General features: G+C 42.4%; 2 protein-coding genes across 2 annotated transcripts in view; one reads left to right on the top strand and one right to left on the bottom strand.

Annotated features, from left to right (window-relative positions):
• Positions 1-868: 868 nt before the first annotated feature.
• LOC130107021 (SAM pointed domain-containing Ets transcription factor) lies at positions 869-11823 on the bottom strand. Its single transcript, XM_056273413.1, has 6 exons — positions 11541-11823; positions 5266-5701; positions 4195-4392; positions 3534-3581; positions 2900-3034; positions 869-2152 (listed from the first exon to the last, which is right to left on the bottom strand). Exons 2-6 carry the CDS (start codon positions 5690-5692, stop codon positions 1974-1976), a joined length of 987 nt encoding a protein of 328 aa, XP_056129388.1. The 5' UTR covers positions 5693-5701; positions 11541-11823; the 3' UTR covers positions 869-1973.
• LOC130131513 (zinc finger BED domain-containing protein 4-like) overlaps positions 6348-18535 on the top strand; it is a 34807-nt gene continuing 22619 nt past the window's right edge. Inside the window, 4 exon segments of the mRNA XM_056301218.1 lie at positions 6348-6442; positions 17152-17334; positions 17551-17657; positions 17790-18396. Coding sequence (XP_056157193.1) covers positions 6348-6442; positions 17152-17334; positions 17551-17657; positions 17790-18396 — 992 coding nt within the window.

The raw sequence follows: 18535 nt of genomic DNA, 5'->3' as shown, positions 1-18535 counted from the left end.
GTGTGGGTCCACAAGACTCAAGCCCCACTCACTGTCCACTGCATACCTCCAAACTGTTTTTATTAACATGATGCTCATTTTAAGTTTGTAGTTCTCCCACACCTCACATTTGCAGAGTAGCTGTTGTTAAAAATTCATAATTTTCTTTCTTAATACATAAAGGTTTTCCTTGTATATATAAAGCACTGAATATCAGATGGTTATAGCTTTCGAGTCATGCCTCCTCATTCTCATCTTCCTGTGAAAAAGAGGAAAAGTAATGAGAGGGTTGTGATGAATCTGTTTTGTTGTCCTTTTTAAAAAAAATAATTTTAGCTTTGTAACTGATCCTGCCACTAGAGGTTACTCATAACCACTTTCAGTCTGACTCTATGTACACCCGGTGCTCAGCAGGTCTGACTCATTTGATGATGTCCTTTTTCATCCAAGCAGCAATAAGCATTCAATAATTGTCATCGTTATTATTATGCGTTTGACTATTTTAGCGCCATTTAATACTATACGAATATTTTCCCAATGCAAAATGTGAAAATACAGTGGCACATGGTGATACTGTAATTTTAGCCTTCACTGAAGCACAGGCATCTCCTCTAAAAGTGCCACATATCCCTCAAGACAACCTTATTTTGGCATATTTTTTGTTATATAGCCGCTGTTCACAAGTTGTTTTCAAAAACTGGATCAGTTATCGGAGTGGCAGGAGCAAAGACATCTTAAGTAACAAAAGCCGTACAACTAAATAGTGAATACAGAAAAACTGTTGACAGTGCTTCAAAAACAGCTAGCTATGGGATACCCTTCCTTCAAGACCTGTCATCTAAAATGACTCTGAACACAACTCAGCTGACACATGAGACATTTCCTTTATTGTACATTCATTAAAAGAAATATCATAAAATCCAAAAGATGGTTTAATGAACTCTACCGTTTGGACCATGAGTTCCCTATGTTCTGGGTTGAAGACATCAACCACCGGGTAAAGAACCAAGTGTATGCAAGCCATTAACCAGGCACTAAAATTAGAAAGGTCCACCAGGAAGAAATTTGAGAGAAAACAAATCAATATCAACATGTAACAGAAATTAATTTTGTTGGCCATTGATAGATTTGAACAACACATGACAACATAAAAGGGTACGGTAGTGTCCCTGGGGCGTTAACTGCATATATTTAGACAATGCATTAACTGTTTAGCAGTGTTAGCCTTTGGAGGAAACTGGCAGACTTCCTTACAATCACAATGGGTTGAGGATGGTCTTATCACAGGCTAATTTCCTCAATTAACTTGGGCTTAGTGAACTGTTAAACAGGAAGAGATCCAAAGTGTGCCATATAATGTGAGTGATTAAACAAAATTGGGGCTGTTTGCTTATGGGGATGGCAGCCAGGACTGAACTCGTGGCGAAGCTAAACAATTGCAACCACATTCTCAAGGGAGAAAAACAGGCTCTGTGCCAAACACACGGGGATAACAGCACGCTAAACATTAAGGCAAGCAACAGTTAATATCAAGGTAGCAGTGGGCAGATGGGCGTTTCCCTTGAAGAAGTGATAGCAATAAATTTTAACTGTGTAGTGTAATGAGTTGAGTGACAGTTACATATTGTCATATGCCAGAGGCAGGCAGATCATGCAGACTAAAAAAGGCAGTTCATTTCTTTAATATTTTTACTTTATAATTTTGGCTTCATTTCTGTAGGAGGAACAAAGAAAGCCCCAAGAGTGCACTGATTAAATTCCTCCTCTTGGCCAGGTAAAGGTAAGCCTTTATGCGTCCGTCAGCTTACCTGCTCATACGCCACTGTTGGCAGAGGCAGTGTGTAACATTGGGGTTGGTCAGTGCACGTGTTCTGAGTCAGTTTTCCTTTCAGACCCCGTTTTCAGCTTTGGGCTTAGCGGCTCAAGTGCACCATGTGGTGGTTGTGTCCTTTAACTTTGTAGGCTTCTACCCTCTTCCTCTTTTTACTGTGTCTTCATACAGGGTGAACAAACTGATAGACCAGTCTCTGAGACACATCGGGCTTGCGGATGATGCCCTTCTTGTAGTACTGACGTATGGAGCGGCTCAGTTTGTCATAGTTCATAGCAGGCCGGTTCTTCCTCAGTCCCCACAGTCTGGCTACATGGGCAGAGTCTTCTATTTTAAAGATACCTGGAAGATGTAAAATCCTATTTACTGTTCCCGCCGGTATGCCTCTTTGTTTTATTGAAAGCAACTTACAATACCACAAACACAGATTTAGGCTCTGAAAACAAAATAACCCTCCAGTATATTCTGGCACTCACTCTCACTTTTTTTGTCTCTCTCTTTCCATCTAATTTTAATTCTAATTTCCAGCTAATTCTCTCTCTCGCGCTCTCTCTCTCTCTCTCTCTCTCTCTCTCTCTCTCTCTCTCTCTCTCTCTCTCTCTCTCTCTCTCTCTCTCTCTCTCTCTCCATCTAATACTCTCTCTCTCCATCTAATGCTCTCTCTCTCTATCTAATACTCTCTCTCACTATCTCTCCCCAAATACTCTCTCTCTCTCTCCATCTAATACTCTCTCTTGCTCTCTCTTCACAATACTCTCTCTCTTCCCCCCTTCCTCTCTCTCTCTCTCTCTCTCTCTCTCTCTCTCTCTCTCTCTCTCTCTCTCTCTCTCTCTCTCTCTCTCTCTCTCTCTCTCTCTCTCTCTCTCTCTCTCTCTCTCTCTCTCTCTCTCTCTCTCTCTCTCTCTCATGTTGTGTTGCTATAAAGCCCCTTGAGGCAAATTTGTAACATGTGGTATTGGGCTATACAAATAAAATTGACTTGACTTTTTGCAGTCTCTCACCTATGACATGTACGGACATGGGAATAGTCTGAATTGAATATGCTGGGGGGGGGTGTAGTAGCTCTATGGTGTTTACAAATGACAATACCTTTCTCTTTGTTGAGCCAGCGAATGCAACGTCCGTAGCTGTGGGGTTTCAGCAGCAGCTCCCGTAGGAACTGCCATAGATGTATGGGCTGGCCCGAGCAAGAGGAGTCTGCCTCAGACCACAGCTCCTCACCACCTAGGTAGCAACACACACACACACACACACACACACACACACACACACACACACACACACACACACACACACACACACAGATTACTACACAGGGACTTAAGGCACATGTCCACAGGCCTAAAAGATAAGGGGGCCTGTAAGGGCTCTGAAGTTTATCAGGACATTCATACCAAGATTACCTGTAAAAGGCAAGTGTTTGATTTGCACTGAGGCAAAAATTCCTGTAAGATACCCAATGGACCTGGCTCTAAATCACTACAGTTTTAACAGCATAGAATAGACTCAAAAAGACAGGCATTTTAATTTAAACAAGAATGACCAATTTTATTCTCACACAGTGCAAGGATGGTAAAAAAGAAAAAGAAAAAAGGAAACACAGGTCATTATGTTTCTCAGATATAATTTAGTTAGAATTACTTTCTCTAAACTTTGTCCTAGGCTATGCATGAGGCTATTATTTCTATGCGTTATCATTGTTTAGATGTAGTATCAAACCTACCACCAATTGTAGATTCTCCAATCGAACACCTTTCTTTCATCCAGGCAGCTGAAAGAAAGAATGACGGTGGAAAGAAAGTTTTTCCAATTTTTGCAAAAAGTTTTATTTTTAAAATCGACAAAATTTGATTGAAATCCTAACTCATTTTAACCCACCCGCCACCACACACCCAACCAATAAATCAAATGCACTGAGCTCAAGGTTTTTTTTTCTTTTCTTTTCTTTTTCTTTTTTTTATAAAAAGGCCCAGGAGCAGATTGTTCAAAAGTTCAAAATTTTCAAAACACCCAAAGCCATCCCTCCCATTTTAGTACATTTACATTTTATAAATCAGCAGACTTTTATGCAAGGTGACTTCAACAACAGTTAGCAGGCATCTTAAGAGTGCTGAGCAGTCATCGTTTCATACCCAGGAGTGTTTGTCATGCCAACTGTATTTACTGTAAGTGCATGACGAAGAGTAACGTGACTGATAGAGGATTGAAACTACAAATTAGATGGACAATACCAAAAATCAGTATTGCAGTCCTGTTTAGGGCCATCTGCTGATTAATGCAGGACTGGAGGGATAAAAGTGTTTAGGCCTTTCTTGAATGAAGTAAACACACATAGTGAGCACAGTAGGTTTTGTTATATTTGTCTCATAAACACCATTACGCACCTGACTTCCATATGTCCAGGTGCGCATGCAGTGTGTCACCACATTGGGGTGATCGCTGCCTGAAGTCCTCCTCGCTCATGGCACACAGATCCTTTCCTGTGAGCTCCTGGAAGGCCTTACCGGCCTGCGGCAACCTGTACAGATGCTCCGTCCACAGCAGCCACTTCTGAACATTGCCTGTGTTCCACTCTATAGGATCTGGGAGGGTGTAAACACACACACACACACACACACACACACACACACACACACACACACACACACACACACACACACACACACACACACACACACACACACACACAATCACTATAAATGACAAATGATTATGATGAGAAAACTTACAGCTGTATTTGCAGCTCTTTCTCTCTTACCTGGTTTAGGTCAAGTGTCCCTCATGACTTAAACTAGGTCTATTTAACTAAGCTAATTTCCTAGTATTAGTAGTTTGTTCAGTTTCTCATGAAAGCATTAACAGTTGAGAGGTTTAAGATTCACAAGGGATTCCCTGCAATCACACTCTCAGAGAGTAGGGGTAGATGGTCCGTACACATTAGGTTTTGTGAAAACATCCACTGAGTGCATAGAGGATTGTGGATGGCAAAGGTTTATGACAGGTCGAAGCCTTATAATACACAGTGCCTTCTGTGTTTGCTTTGCCAGTTTAGGAGACCTCGCCCTTCATATTGTGTACACATCTATTGGCAGGAAAGAGCCATCTCAAAATCGAACAGAACTTATGCAAAGGTCAGGATTAAACAGATCCTGGAGAGGGCAAACATGGCCTGCGTCAGTAAAGACATTACTCAACATATCTGTCATCTTTCTGCTCTATGCATACACATGTCTGTTGTTTTTGGGTGTAAGATCCAGCAGGGTCAAGTATCTCTAAATCAATATCCTTTTTACCTGCACGTAACGGGCAGCAGTTTTGAGATCATTTTGCAATAAGTAATGCTTTGTGACCGCTTTGTCTATTATATGTCTTAATACTACACCACCGGTTACCACTCTCCACAAGGATGACAAACATTGTGGTAGCAAATGTGGCTGCAGTAGAAGACAGTTTACCTGGGGTGATGTTGAGCAGCTTGCAGGCCGTCTCTATGTCCTTCAGCACCTCTCCAACAACCATGCTCTGCACCTGCTCCAGAGACCGCTCCTCCTCCTGCCCTTCCAGTCCAGAGGACAGCCCCTGTCCCTGGCTATCTATGACGGGACACTGCTCGGGTTCCTCCTGTGCATCGGTGCGACATACGGGTAATGTCAGCGCGGAGGACGCCTCTGATACTTTGAGCAGCCAGGCGGTGTCCTCGGTACGGAACATGTCGAAGCAGGAGAGGTAGAGGCCACGCTCCAAAACCTCCACACATGGCTTGGTGTCCTCCACATCCCAGGTCTCTCCGGACCCCCTGTCTCGCTCCAGGATGGCAAGAGAGCTCTCTGTCAGTCCCAGCCGGGATCCGTATTCTGATAAACTGCCCACGGGATTTGTCATAGCTGATACCTTGTAAAATAGGGAGAGAAGTGAAGAACTAAATTCATATGATGCATCTTTATAATGTGCAAACTTGAATTGACAGCCATGAGATTTTTTTTTCAAGCTGAGATAAAATTATTGCAAGTCTTAGGCTAATTGGTTATGAAAAGTATGCAAATAAATAAGTGAGAATAAAGAAGCTGCAGAAGTAACAAATAACACTTGGTTCAATTATGTCTAACATAAGTACTTCTAGGGTCAGCAAAGGAAGCACTTCGTATTTGTCTTGCTACGATACCAAAGTGTTGTGCACTCTTATGTTTGCAGACTTCTTACAAACACAAATACATCAATAAAATCCAGCAATTACTCTACAGCAGCTGACAAGAGATCAGTCTTCTCCAACAGTCATTATGTTGCAATATTCAAGCAAATTACAATCTTACCATGTTCAAAATTCATGCATACTTTAAATCCAGTTTGCAATACCTTGATGTGATATTCTTTAGCTGCTAATCAAGCTATATTTTTTGTAACGTCAGAAAGTCCATCAGAGAAGCTGCAGACAGGAATCCAAAGAGTATCAGAGTGGTTAGTAGCTCAACACTGAGGTAAGACTGTGTTGATTGAACCTCTATAAATGAACCCCTGGCCAAATTAAGCTACTGGGTAAATGACCCTTAAGAGAGTCACCACACGGAGCCAGCAGGCATGGGGCAAAATGGATTTGACTGAGTCTCTTACTTGTGGGTCAGTGGCCCAGAATGGGTGACGGCTTGGGGGTAGGTGACTTGCATTGAGACCTGAACCAACACTGCTGTTTGTCTTGGCTTTTAAGGTGCCGTCTGTACAGCCCTCTGTCTCCACTGTCAGCTGGAGTTTTTAATCAAATGGAGGTCAGATAATGCGGGGGACAGGGTGCACAAAATGTGCTTTGACCACAGTCAACACTGTCGGTTGTCTTCCAAGTAGAAATTAAACAAAATATACTTATAGGCATATTGTTGTTCTGATTTCATTATTTGAGCTCACTTTCATCAATTTTTTTTTGTTTCTGACGTACGGCGTGTGCAGTCTATCACAAGGTCCCTTTCCCTTCTGTGGAAATTGCCACCCTACATGGAGATTTTATGGACATCAGCTGTGGTGCTAGCAGTGTAATCTCAGGGTGGGCTCGCTTATGGCACACAAAAGGTGTACTGGTCACAGCTGGCATACGGGGAGGCACATGGCTGCTGCACACCAGGTTATCAAGGGCTGTGAGTACCGAGCTGATAACGGAAGTATGCTTCTCACTGAGCTTATGTTCAGATGGCATTGGTGGCTTATTTGTCAAGAGACATAAAAACAAAAATGGAGATCCATAAACTCTCTACAGGCAATAGAGCCCACCTGTCATTCACAGGTATAAAAATTACACTAACCAAGATTAACCCTCATGTTGTGTTCACTACTTAGCATTGGACGTACTGTTGGATGTAGTATTCACAAGTCACATTGACCTGAGACTCCTTTAAAGCAATACAATTGTATCACAGAAAGGTGAATCGGTTCATCTAGACACAACATTGTGTCCTGATAAACTGATTCACCTTTCTGTGTTTTTCTTACCTGGATTATTGAGCATGCATGAAGACAATACAATTGCAGTTTTTTTAAAATACCAAATATGTCTTATTTCCACCTCAATTATCAGCAATACTATCATCATTTAGGGTTTGCAGTTGTTATTCAAAAAACAAGGGTTGAGTTATACCTTTCACAACGATCTTGATTAACTGTTTTCCGGTCTGTTACAACAGTGTTGTCAAATTTGTATGTAAGCAATCTAGATATGGCCACTGTTTCCAACAGCTTTGCTCTCCACTGACTTTGCAGAGAGGAATCATCTCACCAAAGCGTTCCTAACCTTCAGGGAAGATCAAGCTATCTTTTTCCAAAAGTAGTCTTCTTTCGTTTTCTTTGTTCCGCAACCCCCCACTGTAAAACCTTGACCCCCGCTCTGCCTTTCATCTCCCCATTTCTCACAAACCATAATACACGCTCATTTTCCATGAGTCGGGCCTCAGATTAAAGGCCGCATCAGTATCCCAGCCTGCGTGGCCACTGTGCATCAACTCCCCTCTGTAACAGCTTGTGCTAAGCCCATTAGCCCAGTAAATTTAGCCATATTACCTTTTTTTTTTCTTTCCAGAAACGTTAGAGGGGGCAGAAGAAAAAGGTGCAAACACCCACCCCAGAGAGAGGGATTAAGATCCTGACTGATCTCTAAATGAGTTTGGTCAAGATACTGATATTCATTTAAGGAGAATTAGCGCTTGCTCCATTTACTCAGCAAAGTCAGCCTTTGACATGTAGTCAAAGGAGGAGCTCCATGTAGGCGTCCTGCTTGGCAACCATCTTTTTTTTCAGCGTTCTTGGCATTTCTGTTCCACAGAGGGAATGGTAACAATTCAGCTAGGCATCACATTTTTTTTTTTTTGCGAGGCATGGTTGGTTTATTTGTTTCACTTTCAAGGTCAGTTTTTTTTTGTTTTCATTTGCCACATGACCCCTAGTTTGGTTTTGTTTTTTGAGTTGATGTATACCATCTGTACCAGTGTTGTCTTGTTTCAGTGTATGCCATTTTTATATGTGGGAATAACAAGACTAAACTAAACAAAAATAAATCAAACAAAGGTTACATAAGCTTATATAAACTAAACTAGTCAAGTCAAGTCAATTTTATTTGTATAGCCCAATATCACAAATTACAAATTTGCCTGAAGGGGGTTTACAGCTACACAACATCCTGTCCTTAGACCCTCGCATCGGATAAGGAACAACTCCCCCCCAAAAAAAACTAAACTAATACACAATTTATTAAATCTATTTTTTGTTTTTTTTGTTTTTTTTTTGGGGGGGGTTTTTTGTATAGAGATTTAGCATCCTTTTGTACAGATGCAGCTGTCTGCTGTCTGGTGGGTGGGAATCTTCATCAAAATCTCTGCTTTGGTGTTAACCATATTAAAATGCTTGTGACACTAAATTAGCCTAGTAGCAGACTGGAATACAGGATAAACCATTCTCCATACATATCCTGCTCTGACAAAAGAAAGATGAGTAAATTATGGATTAAAAAAGACTGAAGTTAGCTGAAATTAAACATCCCATTAGATCCCCACATCTTACTACGATCTTAATATGAAGGAGAATCGCGAGAGAGAGACAGAGAGAGAGAGAGAGAGAGAGAGAGAGAGAGAGAGAGAGAGAGAGAGAGAGAGAGAGAGAGAGAGAGAGAGAGAGAGAGAGAGAGAGAGAGAGAGAGAGAGAGAGAGAGAGAGAGAGAGAGAGAGAGAGAGAGCATAACCTATCAATCACTACTGCTGAATCAGTTGTTTAAAAGAGACCAGCTAAGTGTTCAGGTTTAAGTTAATGAATAATGATTTCTCTTGAGAGGTAATTTCCTCCCCAACAGAAAAAAAAAGCCTGATCTTTCACAGTGGTGTTTAAATTTATGTGGTTCGATCATAGTTGAAAGGAAGAAGGTCATTAGCGTGACATGGGGTCTCCTATCTTTTCGTCACCAACATGTCCACCAAGCGCTCTCCCTCTGTTGGTTACGAATAAGGGCTCTATTGTTTGAGTCTGGAGTTAAAGAAGTGTATATAGCCAGGCGTGACTGTTTGCCATTTGAGCAAGGGCCAAAGGCTTTAAAAGGAAGATTTTTTTTCCATGTGGTTGCTTTGTTATTGTTTCTCATGGGAAACTTGGGCCAGCTAAGGAAGCTATTGTTCCAAGACTGAGAATAAAGAAGTATATAGGAGGAGTCTGCATAAAGTCATGTGTTCAGTATGACAATGATACCCACCAACGTCCTGTGAAAGGAAATGACGTGTGTCGCTATAATCTCTCAGTACACATTATCAGAAGGTTGACACTGCTGGGTGCTGATTATGAGTGCCGTTCACACAATAAATTCCTAAAATTGATGCTAAAACAAACATTTTTAGAGTGTGTAAAAGTGTCACATTATTTAGAAGGACGATTTTTGAAGGGAAGTCAGTTTCCCCAGTTTTTATACTATGAATTGCATAAATTATAAACATTTTTTACCTGTATTTCAGTGCATTGCACCTTCTTTCATATATTTGCTGTTTACTAAGTGTTGACCATTGAGGCAGTCTCTTCTCCCTGTTGATTTGTGATGTTTTTTTTCACGACCAGCTTTCCAAGATTCCCATTTCATTAGTTGATTGATTGACAGATAATTTTGTCACTTTTCTCAGGACATTGGACCGTTGTCACCTGTTACACAGGTGCAATGGCATAATGCCAGTTTTCTGGGAAACACCCTGCCAACCACTAGCGTAACGGTTTGCTGTTGGTTTTCCAAGTTCAACACCTCTCACAGAACTCATTTTGCCAAAAGTGAAAAGTTGCCTGCTAATGCATTTCTAATTAGTTTCCCTTCTGTACCAACTGATTGCATGTTGCAGAAAAATGAAGGAAAAGCGTGAATATGAATGAATAAAGTTATCAAACACACCAATCAGAATGTATTATCACCAAAGACAAACTGTGTCAAGAGGCCTCAGGGTTATGGTAAATAAAATAAAGGAAACAATATTTAAAGCTGTTTTTGAGCCTGGACACTGAGTTGGATAGTTGTACAAATGATGGATTGAAGATTGAAATGGTCGGGAGTTCAATGGTACTAAGTTCAAACCTGCTGCAGTGAAATCAAAAGTGTATTTTTGACTCATCTGGACTACAATGACATTACATAATAGCATTTAAAAAATGGGCGAGGTTTTTTTTTTTCTCGCTTTTATTAGATAAGAGACATACAAGAGGGACGGGTTGAGGAGAGAATGGGTCAAGATATGCAACAAAGGTTGTGGGCTGGATCTGAAGCAGGGATGTTATGAGCCAGCATGATACACATCAACTGATAGGGCCGGTTGAAAACGTGCAAAAACGTGAAGTCAAAAGGCAACAGTCATTAGCTGATCGATAAAGTTTTATTAAAATGATATGCTGGTTTCCCATTTTAGGTTAGATGGTCATGCGAATTTCAAAGACCTGACCTTCCTGACCTTTTGGGTCAAAAATGTATGTTGTCAAATAAAAAATGGCCCGAGGGCTGATATACCGCAACTAAATTCTACAAATCAATAACATTAAGTAGTACAACTTGAGTACTGCACTTGTAAAACCTGTCAGACATGTTAAAGCATTACAATCTAGATAAAACGCAGGATGACAACTGTTATTTCTGTTCTGGCGCATATTAATGAGATGCAACTATAACAATTTGAAGAGGCCCCGGAGTGCTTTAGTCTTTTCAATGCATGCTTAATGCACTTGGCCCAACATTGCCGGTGGGCATATCTTTTTTTTTCCCCATAAGGACTTGTGCCTTTTCATGAAGTTGTGTTGTTTTAACAGACACATTCCCCGGAATGAAAGATTTCTCATAGATTAGCAACGCCATGCTCAAATGAATGCTGTTTTCTGCAAATTGAAGAAGGATTTATTTCACGCCTGTGTTCACTATATCAGACCTTATATGTAAAACGCTTGCATACATCCAGAAAACACTTCTCATGGTCCCATGGCACAGGTTGCAACCCTATTGAGTTTTGATATTTGCAGTTCCATAGAGGAAATTAAAAACCAGCTGACTGCACACATTGTTGATTTTCCAGAAGATGACAAGACCAGGCTGTCAGTGTCTATTTCCATAGGACAATTAACAGAAATGATTCTTTCCTGATTCCAAATCAAACAGGTCAATAACAAGTGGACAAAATATGCAAAATATTCATATTTGCAAGTTTCAACATCACATATGTAAGAATGTAGAGTAGCAAAATCTTCTTACCTGGGCAATGATGCTCTGTGCTCTAGATTGCCGGTCCCTGGCAGAGGCAAAGTGTTGATTGGATAGTAACAGATGCAGAGTTTTAGTAATAATGCCCTGTACAAAGCCCAAGTATTAACCTGATCACTTGTTTGCAGGAATCCTACCTTCTTTGATTTACCCAGAGGCCTCAAACTATCTCTCAGGCTTTGGTTGGATTACAACAAGACTGAAAGGCACAGCCTAAAGCACAACTGCTATTACCATCAGTGAAAGCACCTGTCTGGGGTGTGTACACACTGAGAGCGAGAGTTGGTAAGTGAGAGAGTGCAAAGGAATTCCAGCTCCATTGACTCATTTATAGGGCCATCATGTTTACCTATGCACACAACAGTATGTGTGTGTGTGTGCGCACGTGCATGTGTGCACATGTGTGTGTGTGTGTGTGTGTGTGTGTGTGTGTGTGTGTGTGGACGGAGGATGCATGAAGACCTCAGTCTAGCATGCTATGTGTTTTACAGATTAGCTCAAACCTCATCAAATACTACCAGTTGACCCTTAACTTCAAGTTGCAATACACTTGCCCCACACTGATGAGAAACAGCAAATCATGCATGACCAGCTGTATCCCTTATATGTATGTATCTGTTAAGTGGTGGTATCTATTTCATCTGCAAAATGTACATCCGATTTTTTCTCCTCTTCATATTCCTTTTCTTCTTTTATGGTTTTTGTTATTAGCATGCTATGAAAAACAAGTGCAAGATGTGTGTCTCATCAAATCTTGCTCAGTTCTTTTCTTGGTAACAGCTGTAGTCTTCTATTTCCATCATTACCACAAATGATGTTGGTATTGATGAATAAAGTCTATAAATTCATAACTTTAAGTAGGAAAAAGGTCTCCGTCAGTGGCCTTTCATGGTAATGGGTCAACTACGTATGTCTAAACCAAGTTCCTTGAAACCACAAGCTTACAAGTAATTGATCTGCTTATGAAAGAATAATACAAAATTAAACTAGTGTACTTGCCTTGGAGTTGTGTGGGCCTGTGAGGAGCATTTTCTCACTAGAAACAATTGTGCTGATGTGGAGAGAAACATCTCCTGGTACTGAGATCTCTGTGAATTCAGTTTACAATCTTGATCCCAAGCTGGAGAGACATACCCAGAGATATTTAGAAACTTTATCAGTATTTCCCTTAACCTTTGTGCAATAAAGGCAAGAAGTCCTGGGAATTTCAGTTATGACTTGTTTCATTTGCAAAGTGGAAAATGCAGAATCCTTCAGAGGGAGTATTTTGCATAGCTTTGGCACATTTCAACATTGCACATTTGTCAAAAGATTTGCAATGATAGATACTCCTGAAAAGGCCTACCAACATTATAAGAATACATTGGGACCAAATCAAGTCAATCAGCTGAAACAAGATTTTTAAATTCATTCCAGAAATCAATGAATTCCAAATCTTCTGATAGTGTCTGCTAATTAAATTCTAAAAATTATTTCAGTCCCTAAAGTATTTTCATCTGTAGTTTCTATGTGAGAAGTATCAGTTTGATATCACTGGCCAGTTTGAATGGACCAATTGTGAGATATACAGAGGGTGTGCTCAGGTTGCGTCAACACTTTTAGTTGCTAGTGTTTGTAGACACACCAAATCAAACCAAATGCCGATGCCTCTTCTCACTGGCCAGTTTGATAGGGTATTTGATCTGAACGTGTATGTATTTGTGTGTATACAGGCCTTTGGAGTAATTTGTTTGTGTGTGTGTGGTTGATGACTGTGTAAATGAATCCACTAATTCCCATGTGTATGTGTGTAATATATGTAAAAGCATGGAGGCATTGGTGTTCATGCAGTCATGTCTTGCAAATATATGTGTGTGTGTGTGTGTGTGTGTGTGTGTGTGTGTGTGTGTGTGTGTGTGTGTGTGTGTGTGTGTGTGTGCGTGTGAATGTGTGTGTTTGTGAATTTGTGTGTACATGTATTACTGCATACTTGATACTGCACTTTTCGTGTGACATGATGCATTCAGCTATTGTAAATTCAAACCAGTTTCAATTAGATTTCAATTTGCTCTGTAACAGGTTTATCAGAGATCTGTGTAGAGAAGCAAAGACATTGCGTGAACATGTGTGTGCTTTAAGCTTTAGACACTTCCAGTCTACCCACAAAATTTGCATTGCAAATGCAGCGATTGCTGAAATTTGGCATGCGTTTGACCTTCTTTTCTTTTTTTTTGGCTCTGGAATAACATTCTCATACCGGAAAGAAAGGGAAAAAATTTGATTCATTCATGTTGACTTGGCTACCGTAAACATTACTAACGGTGCTTTGGCAGAAATTGTGTGTCTTAAATAACAGGCTACAACCAGAATATGAGATTCAATAATTCTTTTTTTTTTAATGCGTGTGACAGTGGACAGGTGTATCTGGGGTTTTTTTTCCTTTAGGATGTTACAGGTGTCAATAATTGGCCTCTGTGAGTAGTTTTTGTAAAGGTTATTAAACAAATATTTGGTATCTGGTATCAAGTGTCTTCATAAGCTTCAGTTGGTCCAGAATTCAGCTGCCCGTATCATTACCAGAACTCCTTCCATAGATCATATCACTCCTGTTCTTCAGCAACTCCACTGGCTTCCTGTTTTATACCGTATTGACGTCAAGATCCTGCTACTCACCTTTAAGGCCCTGAATAACTTAGCTCCTTCCTATCTTTCTAAACTCCTTCATATCCGCACGCCCTCCCGCACTCTCAGATCCTCTTCTGCTCTCCAACTCACTACACCATCGTCCCGCTTGACTACCATGGGGACTAGAGCCTTCAGTCGTTCTGCCCCCCGCCTATGGAACTCTCTGCCACAAGAAATTCGCAAAATTGACTCTCTTTCAACCTTCAAATCCCGTCTCAAAACGTACCTTTTAAAACTGGCATATTCAGTCTGATCCACGCTTCACTGAGTTTTGTGCAGATGTTGATTTTATACTTATCTGTTGTGTTAACTTTATATTGTCCACCCTGCGTTGTTTTGATTTTACGCTGTCTGATACAGTGCTGCTTTTTTTTTTTTAACTATGTTCTGTAAGGTGTCCTTCAGTGTTTTGAAAGGCGCCCACAAATAAAATGCATTATTATGGTGTAACCCTGTGGTGAAATGATAGGCCTTAGATATATGACATTGCACTATTAGATAAGAGTTTGGCCTATGTTTGTTATTTTGTATACCTTTTGAATATGAATATATTATATTGTTGATATTGTTCTGCAAAACAGTTGTTTACCAATGTGAAATGCATTTACTTTTATTGCTGAAAACTTACCATTGTTGTGATTGGTTGGCTGTGGAGAGAATAACTTACCTTGAATGTGATTGGTAGAGAGGGCAGCGGGGAACGTCAGCGCAGCAGACTGAACGGAGAGAGAAAGGAGGTCACTCGTCCCTTTGTGTGAGCCAAACGGAGCAGTTTGATGTCGAGTTGTTATATGCTATTTTGCGGTGAGAGAAATGTAATTGAAGTTTAGTGAACAGTGATGTGTGAGGGTGTCTGACCGAGACCCATCCCGGGAACTGTTGTGTGGATTTGGGAGACAAACTGACTACTCGTCAGTCCCATATGTGGACCCAGCGACGTGACGGAGCGAGCTAGCCAGTCGGTGTCCGTTGTTAGCACAGCAAGACGGGCGAATGAACTGGATGCGGTAAGGGGCTCTCCCCACAGTGAGTCGGGCCGTCTTCTAGTTTAGCGAAGTAACGTTATTAGTACAGTGTAGTGGTGGGTTCATGCGACCATCGAGGAACGCAGAAGAAGTCGTCTGTTGCCGTGTTGGCCTGCCGAGGCGAGCGCACGGTTCTACCGTGAGATGGTGCTAACGGCTAACTAGCCAGTTAGCTAGGATGGCTGCCTGCCTGACGTTCGCTGCTGTGCTGCGGTGAGAAGCGCGAGACGAAGAGCAGCATTCTTTTTGAGTACAAGTTGGATGTGCGGGCTTCCAAGGGGAGCGAAGAGGGCTGTTTAGGGTCCCAACGTACCCGATAAAGAAACAGGCCTGCAACTGGGGGTTGACTTTCTTTTATTTTATTGCCGGCTTAGTTATAGGGTTATTGAGCTGTATGCTAATGTGTTAGTCTGATTAATTTGTGTATATCTGAATGCAGATGCTCATTAGCCATTGAGGCTTATCACTTTCATTCATTCTAATAATTATTACTCATAATACATTTGTATATATAATTCTATGTACCTGTGTGAGTGTGGATTATTCATGTGTGTTTATTCCTGTGGTGTCTAGACCATGTTAGATTGCCTTAAAGGGGTCATATGCAATATTTGAGCGCCTTAAAGGGGTAGTCAACTTTTTAGTTGGAGTTACCAGATGACACTGTAAGACATTTAGAGCCTTTAGAACATACTTTAAACACATAAAAAGCGAAGTTAACATACTTCAATAGTTTATTGGATAACGAGTTGTATAGAGAACTCAGGAGCGTTGTCCTTGACAGTTAAAAAGGATAGATAGCGCTACATAAATGGAGGCACCGCTGGGATCTTTTTATGTGTTTAGCTGTATGTAAGACCAGTACATTTAAGTCCAAGTCATTAAATTAGTCATTAGTCAGTTACCTGAGCCAAGAAATTAGAATTGAGTCTTTATTAGTAAGTTTACATAGAAATACAAGACAACAAGCAAACATGGAGTTAGTTATTGATCTAAAGAGCTGGTGCAGAGGTGAGGGCCTGCAAGAGGACCGTGCAGTAATGGTTCTAGCACCTGAAGATACCGAAACCGCCAAAGTTGAAGAAGCCATGGAAACCATCAAGTGTTTGGGAAGAGTACGAGTTAGAGGAAGGAGGTTCAGTACGAAGCTAAGGAAGCTGATGGTGCTGTGTGAGTGTCGAGAGAGCGTCAGAGACCGTCCCCCCTGAAGTGCTACCTATCGAAGGACAAGAGGCGTGGCCCATCGTCATGGTAGGGGAGCCGGAAGCTACAGTTGAAGACTTCAATAGTAAATTGAGAGCCTTACTGCAAGCTGAGGGGAAGACAGAAGAGGACCTGCAGGCTTTCGTCGCCACTACTCCACCCGCAGCCGAACCCCTATCAGCCACTGAAGCACTCCTACGAGTGGTCAGCGTCCTACTTGATAAAACCTCCAAGCCTTCCTCAGACAGTGGTGGCTTCCGGCGACTACGGATCTTCTCAGGAAACCTACCCACGCCAGCTGGTGAAGAGCCATTTGATCACTGGCTAGAGCAAGCCCAACTCATGGTTGAAGAGAGTGACTGCAGTGGCAAGGAGAAAAGGCGACGGATCCTGGAAAGCCTCAAAGGGCCAGCATTGGAGACAGTCAAAGCTGTGCGAGTGTCCGACCCCAACATGAGTCCTGCAATGTGCCTGGAAGCGCTGGAGCATGCGTTCGGAACAGCAGAGTCAGGGGAAGATCTGTATTTCTCCTTCCGCTTACTACAGCAGAAACCCAGAGAGAAGCTGTCCGAGTTCCTGAGACGCCTGGAGACTTCCCTCACCAAAGTAGTGCAGAAGGGTGGACTTCCAGCCGACCGGGCTGACCGTGCCCGTGTAGAGCAGCTACTTCGAGGCGGGATCGAGGCTGATCTGATGCTCATCCGGCTCAGACTGAGAGAAAGGACGGACAAGCCTCCCAACTTCGTGGATCTGCTCAGCGAAATCCGCAGTGAGGAAGAGTATGACACCTCTCGGAGTAGACTGAACCCCTCAGTGCAGACTATCCATACCAAACATGATAATAGCAAGCAGGACGAGATCCAGAACCTGAAAGCCGAGATCAAGGAGCTAAGGTCAATGTTCGCTACCATGTCAACAAAGGGCCCCTCTGTCGCTGAAGAGGTTAAAGTCGCCAGACCCAAACAGGAACACTGGCAGGACACTGAAGTGTCAGCCCTAAAGAAGCAAGTCAAGCAGCTGCAGCATAAACTCTCACACCGACAAGTCAGTCCCCTAGAGAACCAAGCAGCAGTTATGAGAGTGGAGACGACACGCCCTGTACGTCACAGGCCCCAAGGGCCTCGCAGTGGCTCCGATGAACACTTCTGTTACCGGTGTGGTGAAAGCGGCCATTTTGCTGTCACGAGCCAGAAGCCTCCCAGTGATAGTTCTACTGGTAATGTGACTGTCACGTCCAAGAAAAGTGCTGTTGACGTACAGCGAGGCCCAAACCTGCCAACAGGCTTAATCGGAGCCCCATCCTTCGAGCCAGTGAAGGTGAACGGACATCTGTCTACTGCCCTACTAGACAGTGGCTCTCAGGTCACCATAATCTTCGAAGGCTGGTACAAGAAGTACATACCTGATGTACCCATCTACCCAGTAGACGGCCTAGACATCTGGGGTTTGAGTGAGTCCAGCTACCCCTACAAAGGATATGTTGTGGTGGAGATGGAATTCCCACAGAAAGTCACTGGTGCCCCTGAGACGATCTCCGTGCTCGCCCTGATCTGCCCGACGCCGAGAGGCCCAGAGCAAACACCAATCATTGTGGGGACTAACGCCAAGGCCAATCTACCTAAGCGTCTCGCACGTCTGTATGGAGAAATGGTGGGTGTGCACCTCGCCCAAACCATTGGAGTCAAGAAGATGGATGCTGGGACAAAGACCGGACCAAACCTCCCGCTACACGATACGGAAGATGGAGACGAGGGAGTGGGATATGTGAAGTGGCTAGGTCCAGGCTCGCTCATTCTACCACCTGGGGCCAGCCGTGCGGCCAGCTGCAAAGTAGAGTTCACCCAGCCAGTGGAGAAAGAGATCCTGATGATGGATGACTCTCCTACCAAACCCCTCTCTGCCGGCGTGCTACTGACGTCAATAGTAGTGCCCAGCTATGATGTTGACCCCAAACAGTTCACAGTCCTGCTGCAGAATGAGTCACTCAAAGAAGCCATCATACCTGCTGGAGCAGTACTGGGTCACGTGTATGCCACAGATGTCGTTACCTCCACCCACAAAAAAGAACCAAATTCAGTGGAGTGGGATGCCAGC

The sequence above is a fragment of the Lampris incognitus genome, chromosome 2, assembly GCF_029633865.1.
Source record: "Lampris incognitus isolate fLamInc1 chromosome 2, fLamInc1.hap2, whole genome shotgun sequence".
NCBI classification, from domain to species: Eukaryota; Metazoa; Chordata; class Actinopteri; order Lampriformes; family Lampridae; genus Lampris; species Lampris incognitus.
The sequence above is the reverse complement of the archived record's forward strand: the minus strand, read 5'-3'. Positions and strand labels throughout refer to the sequence as shown.